At 43.6% G+C, this 11,667-nt stretch overlaps 1 protein-coding gene across 1 annotated transcript in view; it reads right to left on the minus strand.

Annotated features, from left to right (window-relative positions):
* The window catches only part of ZC3HAV1 (zinc finger CCCH-type containing, antiviral 1), a 51,465-nt gene extending 44,327 nt beyond the window's left edge, over positions 1-7,138 (minus strand). The window contains exon 1 of the mRNA XM_069588493.1: positions 6,240-7,138. Within this exon, the coding sequence (XP_069444594.1) occupies positions 6,240-6,547 (308 nt within the window). The 5' untranslated portion in view covers positions 6,548-7,138. The remainder of the gene's footprint in view (positions 1-6,239) is intronic.
* Between the last annotated feature and the right edge of the window lie 4,529 nt (positions 7,139-11,667).

The following is an 11,667-nucleotide window of genomic DNA, read 5'->3' on the forward strand; positions in this document are numbered from 1 at the left end:
AAAATAGAACAACATATGATCCAGTGATCTCACTGCTGGGTGTATATCCAAAGGAAATGAAATCAGTATCTTGAAGAAATATCTGCACTCCCAAGTGGATCGCTGCATTATTCACAAGAGCCAAGACATGGAGCCAATCTGAGTGTGCATCCGCAGATGCGTGGATAAAGAAGATGTGGTTTAGATGCACAAAATGACACGTTATTCAATCATAAACACAAGCAAACTGCCACTTCTGACGTGTGAAACTAAAAGACCTTATGCTAGATGAAATAAGCCAGACACAGAAAGACAAAAACTGCATGATCTCACCTACACACGGAATCTAAGAAAGTCACACACATCAAATATGAGAGTAAAATGGTAGCTGCCAGGGATTTGAGTGGAGGAGGAGGGACATTGGTCAGAGAGTACAAACGCTCACCTATAAGATGAAGAAGTTCTGGATCTCTAAGGTACAGCTTGGTGACCGTAGTTGATAATAAATATCGTATACTTGAGACTTGCTAAGAGAGTTGTTATTAAATGTTCTCATCATTTAAAAAAATGGGGGTAAATAGGACTTCCCTGGTGGCCTCAGCGGCTAAGACTTCCCACTCCCGACTTGCAGGGCCCTGGTTTAATCCCTGGTCAAGGAACTAGATCCCTCATGCCACAACTCAGAGTCCGCATGTCACAATGAAGATCTAAGATCCCCGTGCTGCAACTAAGACCCCAGCGCAGCCAAATGAAGACATAAACTTTTTTAAAATGGGGGGTAAATAGATGAGGTGATAAATAGGTTAATCAGCTTGATAGAGGGAATCACTACACAATGTATGCTGCTGCTGCTAAGTCACTTCAGTCGTGTCCAACTCCATGCGATCCCATAGATGGAAGCCAACCAGGCTCCCTCATCCCTGGGACTCTCCAGGCAAGAGTACTGGAGTGGGTTGCCATTTCCTTGACAAAATACTACATTGTATATCCTAAATGTGCACAAACTGGAAGCTGTTATGTTTACCACTAGTTATCACCTGTAAAATGAGGGAGATAATGAAAGATGATGCCATCCAACCATCTCATGGCATCACCGACTCGATGGATGTGAGTTTGAACAAGCTCCGGTTGGTGATGGACAGAGAAGCCTGGCGTGCTGCAGTCCATGGGGTCGCCAAGAGTCGGACACGACTGAGCAACTAGACTGAACTGATCAAAGGTGAGAATTCCGGGCTTTTAACTGGTAATATTTTATTTCTGAAGCTGATTTGTGGATACACAGATTTTCACTGTATGTATATAGTGTCATAAGCAAATAATACATATTTAAAACTTTCATAAGAAAATAATTTTAAAATTAAAACAATGAGATACAATTGTATACCCTTCAGATTAGCACAAATACAAAGTCTGGGCAGCGGTTCAGTCCCTGGTCAGGGAACTAAGATCTCACATGCTGTGAGGTGCAGTCAAAAAGTTAAAAGGAAAAGAAAAGAAAAAGTCTGATAATACCAAGTGCTAATTGTCTATAAAATCAGGAAAGTGAGACTACCAAACATGAAGATGTCAATTGGCCCCATGGTTCAGATGGTAAAGAATCTACCTGCAACGCAGAAGACCCAGGTTTAATCCCTGGGTCAGAAAGATTCCCCTGAAGATAGGAATGGCAACCCACTCCAGTATTTTTGCCTGGGAAATTTCATGGACGGTGGAGCCCGGTGGGCTACATACAGTCCATGGGGTCACAAAGAGTCAGACATGACCCAACGACTAACACTTTCAAGGTAAAAATATTTATTACATTGATTTGTCAGAATCTGCACTGAACCCAGAAATTCCATTTCCTAATGGGTTTCTGTGGTGACTTAGACGGTAAAGAATTCCCCAGACATGTGGGAGACCTGGGTTCAATCCCTGGGTTAGGAAGATCCCCTGGAGGAGGGCATGGCTACCCACTCCAGTATCCTTGCCTGGAGAACCCCATGGACAGAGGAGGCTGGTGGCTACAGTCCATGGGGTCGCAGAGTCAGGCACGACTGAGCAACTAAGTATAGCATAGCACAATGATATACCTTGGAGAAGCTTTTGCCATGAGCACCAAGAGACAAGTATCCTCTTGGTAGCATGCTTCTTTGTAGCAAAAAATTAGAAATATTCTAAAAGTCCATTATTGGGGGAATAGGTACAAATTATGCGATGAAATGCTATACAGCTGTTAAGATGAATAAACTAGATCCGTATAACGGCATGAATCGATTTTCAAAACACGACACTGAGTAAAAATTCTAAAACACGTAAAGCAACACTACATTTTGTATATGAATAAAAACATAGATGAGAGGAAATTTTAAAATCATGGATATACACCAAAATCATGACTGAGGTGGTTTCTGGGGAAAGAGGTAAATGAGATGAAGAGAAAAAAAACAATAACCTTAGGGATGTTATGATTTTCATTTTATTTTAAAATAAAAGAAGCAAAAATGAAAAATGTAAATATTTATTCTGAGAGGTGAATTATAAGCTTATTATACTATATATTGTTTTATATAGTGTAGCTTTTGGAATATACTCAGAATATATAGACTTTGATGCTTGTTATACTATTCTTTGCAATTTTTTAAATTTATGGAATAATTGATTCATTCTCTTCCTATCTACCCACCCCCACCCAAAGTTTCAATTACGCAAACAGGAAAGTCACACAAACAGGAAGAGCCCAGAGGATACACCCACAGCAGCAGAAGCCGCAAAGCTAGTTGAAAGCACTCAGTCTGCTTTAAACAGTTAAACAGAAAATATGCTTACAAAAAATGTCTTGAACCTGAATTAATGAAAGATCACACTTCCACAGCTACTTGCCAATGCCAGTAGCTAAGTTAAGTTCTCCAGGGGACTGCCCTGGTGGTCCAATGGCTAAGACTCTGTGCTCTCAGTACAGGGGGCCTGGGTTTGATCCTTGGTCAGGGAACTAAGATCCTGAAATCCGCAACTAAGACCCACTGCAGTCAAGTAAATAAACAAATATTTTTTAAAAAAGAAGTTATGTAGATCTGGGTGCAACACTAACTTTGTCAGCTATCTGTTATGTGACCTTTGGTACAATTTTAAACAGCTCTAGGCCTGAGTTTCCTTACATTAAACTGAAACTGAAACTGAAGCAAGCCCTGTCATCAACTAAAATGTCTAGCTAAAAGCAACTTAAAAAAATCAGAACTGCATAATTTATAGGAGAAATCCAGTTTATAAATAATAGTAAAACAGAGGAAAATTTATAAGGCCAGCAAAAGGCAAACAAGTCCTCACGAAAACAGAGAACAGTTACTGAACTAAATGTTAATCTCAACATGGGCATCGATTGGTCAACAGAGCCCATCACCCTGTAATCCACAAAAAAAGCCCTTAGACTCCCATGCGTCACACCCATCTTTTAGAAGATAAGGTTTTATAAGTTGCTAAGAAAGGGAGAATATTTTAAAACATACTTGGGGCAAAAACATATTTTCTAGGCTTTGAGACAAAAGAAAAAGAATTCTCCAATGGTCCTTATTATGAGCACATGATTTACATTAATGGATTAAAACTTTTTAATCCTCAAACTCAAAAGTGATATATAAACAATTTAAAAATATGACCAGACCAATACACTTAAGAAATAAGACTTTATCACTCAACTAAAAAAAAGAAAAAAGACTTTCATGAATTCTCCAGAAAATCCACCCAAACTTGCATAAACTAAATTATTCCTACAGACCATATTATTCATATAGTACATATTATTCCCCTTTTAAAATATGGAAAAGTACAGGTCAACTACCCAATTTATGAACTTAAAACAGTTTTGATGTTTCAAACAACAAAGAATAATAATTATAAAGAAACAAACTAAAGTTTCTAAATGTAGTGTGCGTGATAAAACTAAGTTTCTAAATATATTACATATATTGCAACATATTAAAACAATTATAGATTATGTCTGCACAGGTTTTATTCCCTGTAAATGCAAGTCCAAATATACGGCAGTCAGAGAAATTTGAAAACCAACTGGATATTATATGATATTAAAATTATAATTGTAAAAAAAGTGATCATTGCACTGCAGTTATATTAATAGAGTCCTTCATCCTTGGAGATACTAGAGTATTTTACAAAGCAACTAAACTCTGGCATTTGGCTTAAAATAACACATTGGTGTTGGGACTGGGGATGGGAAGGGGAGAATAAATGAGCCAAGACTGGCCTTACTTTGAAAACTGTTGAAACTATGGGTACATAGGGGTTCATCATTCTCTCCTCTCTACTTTAGTGTATGTTGAAAATACTCATAGTAAAAAAAAAAATGTAAAGACAAGAAGCTTATGTATTTAAAACTAAAAGCCAGCACTAACTGGTGAAGAATTTTTCACAACAAAACAGGAAAGACTACAAAGCCTTTCATCCCCGTTGTTATTTGGTAGAGCACTAGAATGTTCCTTCCTTTTTTTTTTTTTTTTGTCTTAATCTCTACCCTCTTTTCCTCCTTCCTGGTTTCATCTGTTACTGACTTAGACGACTTCTTCCAAACTCATACCTTCCTAAAACTCAGAAACAGACTTTCAAATTGTTGCCCCGCAACACAATAAATATCTCTTTTTAATAACAATGGAGCATATTTTGACAATTTTGCTCTAAACGAATTAAAAAAAAATAATCTCATCTAATCTCATCCTTTTACAACCTCTGTCTTGTATGTTTTATCATACAAGTATTGGAGTAAGAAATCTAAAGTTCTTGGTGAGTATGTGCAGGCTGAAAAGTTTGAAGACCACCCACCATTTTGGACACTAAGACACCACTGAAAGTTTTTAAGGAGGGAGGAAGTGTGACAAATGCTACATGAAGAAAAACAATTTAGCAGAAGTACATACAGATAGGAAAGATGGGGACAAAGACTGTGGTCAGAGAAAATCATTCACTAATTCAACAAGACATTCATTTAGAAGTGAGATTGAAAAGTAGGAAATAGAAAGGGAAGGCTTAGGAGTGCTCAAGGAAAGGACTTACTGATTAATGGTTAAGGTAATGTGAAGGAGGAAGAAGAGGCTGAGGGGAGTGTCAGAAACCCTGCCCTGAGGGAAAGAAAATGGGTTTAACTCCGACTGGTATGATATTTAGACGCAGATACTTCTCAGACACCTGGAGATGAAGAACCTAGAGTCGACTAAACGCCTGCGGAAGTACACAAGGGAGCCATCTTTGTAAATGTGACAACTGAACCCAATGGTGTCAGGGCTTTTGGGGAGAGAAGTGGAAGACAGGCCCATCAATAAGGTTAACCCAAACGTTGGGGCATACCTATATTCAGGAGACAAAACAAGTGGAAACACAGAAGCGGCTGCCTGGGAGACACTGCAGCACCGTCTCAAAGTGGTCCCAAGAGTGGTTTGGTCAAAGGGTGGTTGGCCAAATGTTCAGGCCACCTTGGCGACCACGAGGAAGGATCTGTAAGCGACCACGAGGAAGGATCTGTGAGCGGACCCATCGTTGGTAACCTTGAATAGGACCATTCTGGTCCGGTGGAGCGGTCTAGAGTCAGGTATCAAAAAAGGGATAATAAGAGGGGGGAGAGAGGTGGCTAGGAATGGAGGGCCAAAGCAGAGCCCCGCAGGCACCGCAATGGAGACAGATCCCAGAGGCCAGGCGCGCCTGGGGGTCTGGGAAGACCACACAAAAAGCCCTACCGGGTAAGGTAGCCGAGAGGGAGAGACTTAAGTTTCCAGAGGGTGGAGGCATTTTGGGTGGTTCCCAAACCTGCCTCCAAACCCTCTAGAACCTGGCATGCCCAAAAGAAATTTATTCTTACGAGAAAAGCGAAAGTGTTAGTTGCTCAGTCGTGTCCGACTCTTTGCAACTCCATGGACTGTAGCCCCCCAGGCTCCTCTGGCAAGAGTACTGGAGGAGGTTGCCATGCCCTCCTCCAAGGGATCTTCCCGACCCAGGGATCGACCCCGGGTGTTCCGCATTGCAGACAGACCCTTATGGAAGTGGGGAGTTCATCGTAGTCTTCACCGGGGCAATAGCGCCCTAGCCATACTGGAGGAAAGGTCCGACGACGCTGGAGGGGAGGAAACCTCCAAGAGACAAAGCGCGGGCCCCGCGAGGAGCAAGGCAGAGGCATAGGGCGCGCGGTCCCAGCGAGGGCGCGCCCCTCCAGAGCAGCAGCCACCGTCCTCCCGGAGCCGGGACCCGGGGAAGCCGCCCCTCCCGCTCACGGCACTCACCGCTCCGACTGCGAATAGTGGCACCGGCCCAGCAGGTTGAGCTTGCAGAGGTGCAGGTTCCCGCAGGGTTTGTTGCAGTACTTGCGACGGCAGACCCGGGCTCGAGTGGTGGCTACCACGGACCGGGTGACCCCTTCCTTGCCGCCCATCTCCAACACCACGAAGCGGTCGGGCCCGGCCTCCTCCAGCACCTCGCAGAGCTGCGCTTCGGAGAGCTGCATCTCGCGGAGCAGAGCTTCCAGGGCCATGCGCCCCCCGTGGGCGCACAGGATCTTGGTGATGAAGCTGCACACCCCGGGGTCCGCCATGGCGCGCTATACTGGCCTGACCTCCGCGCGGGACTCGGCTGCCGGGAGAATCGAAACTTACTAGAGTCCCTGAGGCGGGGGGCGGGCGCCGCGCGGGTTGGGCGCGCCCGGGGCCAGCGAGCGAGCGTGCGCTGTCCGCCGCCCGTTAGCCTAGCCTGTCGGTTTCGGTTTCCGAAAAGCTCGGGTCGAGAGGCCAGATCTCACCGACCCCGGTCCCTGCGTCAGATCAAAAGCCGATCGCGACGGCCACCTCGTGCAAAGAGAGCGAACAAGTGCGGGCTTGTCTGCGGGCGACCGTGGAGACCACCGGACGGCTGCCCCCTCGTCTCCAGTCTCCTGGAGGGTCAGGTTCCCCAGCGGGGCGCCGAGAGGCTTCTTTGGAAAGAAGAGAAACTAAAAGGGGAAAAAAAATAACCTCTCGGCTCCGGCAGAGCTTTTATAAGCCAGACGAAGCGGCGAATGACGCGAGTCTTGGGAGCCCTCTTGAGGAGCCCTCTGTTCTCTACCCCACCCATCCCCGGAAAGAACGGACCCAAGAGAGCGCCTGCTCTGAGCCCCGCGCCCTGCCTCCGATATTAGTTGTTGTTGTTCAGTCGCTCAGGCCGACTCTTTGTGACCGCATGGACTGCAGCCCGCCAGGCTTCCCTGTCCTTCACCATCTCCTGGAGTTTGCACCAACTCGAGTCGGTGATGCCATCCAACCATCTCGTCCTCTGTCGCCCCTTTCTCCCCCTGCCCTCAGTCTTTCTCAGCATCAGGGTCTTTCCCAATGATTGAGCTCTTCACATCAGGTGGCCAGAGTATTGGAGCTTCAGCTTCAGCATCAGTAATCTTCACAGCTCCACGAGTTAGATAGTATTATCCTCACTCCAGGAAGTAATCTGAGCAAACAGCCAACAGCTGGAGCCAGAATACTACCCAAGGTTTCCCAAATCTGGCCCCCAGACTCCAGATTGAGGTCTGCCTGGCAGGGACCACTGGGTAGTGTCTTTCTCAGCACCCGACCTTCTCCAAGAACAATCATTATTGCTTTCCCGCTTTTTCACCTTTTTTTGAGTTCTTTGAAGAACCACTTCTTGACACATTCTTGCCTGTCTATAACCATCAACAGAGGTGCCCCAGGCATGCTTAGACAGATCCCAGGACTTAAGCTAGATATCCCCTCTTTGAATATTTGGACACGATCTTTTCCCCTTCGGTGGGGACTCCCTTAAGCCCGCAGAGTTGGTATAAAAGAAAAAAGTGAAAGTGAAAGTTGCTCAGTCTGTCTGGCTCCTGGGGATTCCATGGACTGTAGTCCACCAGGCTTGTCTATCCATGTAATTCTCCAGGCCAGAATACTGGAGTGGGTAGCTGTTCCCTTTTGCAGATCTTCCCAACCCAGGGATCGAACCCAGGTCTCCCACATTTGCAGGCAAAGTCTTCACCATCTGAGCCACCGTATAGAGATTAAAGTGAAAACGTTTGAGCTACAGAGGATGCAGAAATAAATTTATCTGAATTTCTCTTAGTCTGAGTAAAGCAAAAGCCTAAAGAAAATGCAGCTACCTTTCACCCCGTTCCAAGGGAGTTTCCTGCTAACTCAATTGCCCTGCAGACAGAATATCCATTGCAGTTAGCATTAAAAAACCGGATAGAACCTTCCATACCCCTCTGCAGCAGCTGCTGCTGCGTCGCTTCAGTCCTGTCCGACTCTGTGTGACCCCATAGACAGCAGTCCACCAGGCTCCTCTGTCCCTGGGATTTTCCAGGCAAGAACACTGGAGTGGGTTGCCATTTCCTTCTCCAATTCATGAAAGTGAGAAGTGAAATTGAAGTTGCTCAGTCGTATCCAACTCTTAGCCACACCATGGACTGCAGGCTACCAGGCTCCTCCATCCATGGGATTTTCCAGGCAAGAGTACTGGAGTCGGGTACCATTGCCTTACCCCTCTAATGAAGTTCTAAAAGAGAAACCCCTTTGTTAATTGAGATATATAAAGTGATTTCAGGCAATTCTAGGAAGTTTCCATTATTGGAAGCTTCCCCCCACCAATGCTAAATAAATCTTTCTCTCTTTATTTTTTTCCTTTCTCTTTTTAACCTGTCTACTGCCAGTTACTTTGCAAAACCCAATGGTTGAAGAAAGTGGAGAAAACCACTAGACCATTCAGGTATGACCTAAATCAAATCCCTTATGACTCTACACTGGAAGTGAGAAATAGATTTAAGGGATTAGATCTGATAGAGTGCCTGATAAACTATGGATGGAGGTTCATGACATTGTACAGGAGACAGGAATCAAGACCATCCCCATGAAAAAGAAATGCAAAAAACCAAAATGGCTGTCTGAGGAGGCCTTACAAATAGCTGTGAAAAGAAGAGAGGCGAAAAGCAAAGGAGAAAAGGAAAGATATACCCATTTGAATGCAGAGTTCCAAAGAATATTAAGGAGGGATAAGAAAATCTTCCTCAGCGATCAATGCAAAGAAATAGAGAAAAACAATAGAATGGAAAAGACTAGAGATTTCTTCAAGAAAATTAGAGATACCAAGACAACATTTCATGCAAAGATGGGCTCAATAAAGGACAGAACAGAAGCAGAAGATATTAAGAAGAGGTGGCAAGAATACACAGAAGAACTGTACAAAAAAGATCTTCATGACCCAAATAATCATGATGGTGTGATCACTCACCTAGAGCCAGACATCCTGGAATGTGAAGTCAAATGGGCCTTAGGAAGCATCACTACGAACAAAGCTAGTGGAAGTGATGGAACTCCAGTTGAGCTATTTCAAATCCTAAAAATGATGCTGTGAAAGTGCTGCACTCAATATGCCTGCAAATATGGAAAACTCAGCAGTGGCCACAGGACTGGAAAAGGGCAGTTTTCATTCCAATCCCAAAGAAAGGCAATGCAAAAGAATGCTCAAACTACCGCATAATTGCACTCATCTCACATGCTAGTAAAGTAATGCTTAAAATTCTCCAAGCCAGGCTTCAGCAATATGTGAACCGTGAACTTCCAAATGTTCAAGATGGTTTTAGAGAAGGCAGAGGAACCAGAGATCAAATTGCCAACATCTGCTGGATCATGGAAAAAGCAAGAGAGTTCCAGAAACACATCTATTTCTGCTTTATTGACTATGCCAAAGCCATTGACTGTGTGGATCACAATAAACTGGAAAATTCTGAAAGAGATGGGAATACCAGACCACCTGACCTGCCTCTTGAGAAATCTGTATGCAGGTCAGAAAGCAACAGTTAGAACTGGACATGGAGCAACAAACTGGTTCCAAATAGGGAAAGGAGTACGTCAAGGCTGTATATTGTCAGCCTGCTTATTTAACTTCTATGCAGAGTACATCATGAGAAATGCTAGGCTAAATGAAGCACAAGCTGGAATCAAGATTGCAGGGAGAAATATCGATAACCTCAGATATGCAGATAACACTACCCTTATGGCAGAAAGTGAAGAGGAGCTAAACAGCCTCTTAATGAAAGTGAAAGACGAGAATCAAAAAGTTGGCTTAAATCTTGACATTCAGAAAACTAAGATCATGGCATCAGGTCCCATCATTTCATGGGAAATAGATGGGGAAACAGTGGAAACAGTGTCAGACTTTATTTGGGGGGGCTCCAAAATCACTGCAGATGGTGACTGCAGCCATGAAATTAAAAGACGCTTACTCCATGGAAGGAAAGTTATGACCAACCTAGACAGCATATTAAAAAGCAGAGACATTACTTTGCCACAAAGGTTTGTCTAGTCAAGGCTATGGTTTTTCCAGTGGTCATGTATGGATGTGAGTGTTGGACTATAAAGAAAGCTGAGAGCCAAAGAATTGATGCTTTTGAACTGTGGTGTTGGAGAAGACTCTTGAGAGTCCTTTGGACTGCAGGGAGATCCAACCAGTCCATCCTAAAGGAGATCAGTCCTGGGTGTTCATTGGAAGGACTGATGTTGAGGCTGAAGCTCCAATACTTTGGCCACCTGATGCAAAGAGCTGACTCATTGGAAAAGACTCTGATGCTGGGAAAGATTGAGGGCAGGAGGGGAACGGGACGCCAGAAGATGAGATGGTTGGATGGCATTATCAGCTCTATGGACATGGGTTTGGGTGGACTCCGGGAGTTGGTGATGGACAGGGAGGCCTGGCGTGCTGTGGTTCATGGGGTCGCAAAGAGCCGAACACGACTAAGCAATTGAACTGAATGACTGGATTCAAATTGGAATAGGAAAAAGGTTTTCCTCCCAGCACCCCTGAGTGAAACGCCATTGATCAGACAAGTCATAAAGCTTCTTTTTAAATGACAGAATTCAGTAGTCCGACTAAAAATTCTTCAGAATGATGAATGGGCACTCTCAGGGTGGTAATTCATGACTGATGACCAGTGTCTTAGAAACACAGTATTTTGGTATGAAAACCAGCCAAAATCTGTGTTCCTTCTAGCTGTTACTTTATAGTTGCCTTTGATTCACTTGGCCTGATTTGTGGCCTGACATGTTCCCACAGACTGGGTTTTCTTTTCTCTTTTTTAACGTTTGTATTGGAGTATATAGTTGGTTTACAACTAGTTTCGGGTGTACACCAAAGTGAATCAGTTATTCATATATCCACTCTTTTTTAGATTCTTTTCCATATAGGCCATTACAGAGTATTAAATAGAGTTACCTATGCTATAGAGTAGTTCTTTATTAGTCATCTATGTTATATACAGTAGTGTGTATATGTCAATTCCAATCTTCCAATGTATCCCTCCCTCCTTTACCCCCTGGTAACTATAAGTTAGTTTTCTACATCGTTAACTCTATTTCTGTTTTGTAGATAAGTTCATTTGTACCTTTTTTTTTTTTTTTTAGATTTTACGTATAATCATATGGACAGAGCTTTCTATGTGAAATTAGTTAAATTCACCACAGTATCTTCCCTGTGGCTCTTACTTTACTTAGTCATTCTGAATGTTTCAAAGAAAAATCAATTCTAACTCCATGTTAGAACTGATTCTTTGACTTGCTTTTCATTGCTGTTGTTATTATAATCATGCATAATGGCCTGCCTCAATGGCCCCTGACCCTCTGCCTGACTGTTAAACTAAAGTGTCTTTGTTCAGTTAATAGAGAAATAATCTGACCTTGC

This window comes from Ovis canadensis, chromosome 4 (assembly GCF_042477335.2).
Source record: "Ovis canadensis isolate MfBH-ARS-UI-01 breed Bighorn chromosome 4, ARS-UI_OviCan_v2, whole genome shotgun sequence".
In the NCBI taxonomy this organism is placed as follows: domain Eukaryota; kingdom Metazoa; phylum Chordata; class Mammalia; order Artiodactyla; family Bovidae; genus Ovis; species Ovis canadensis.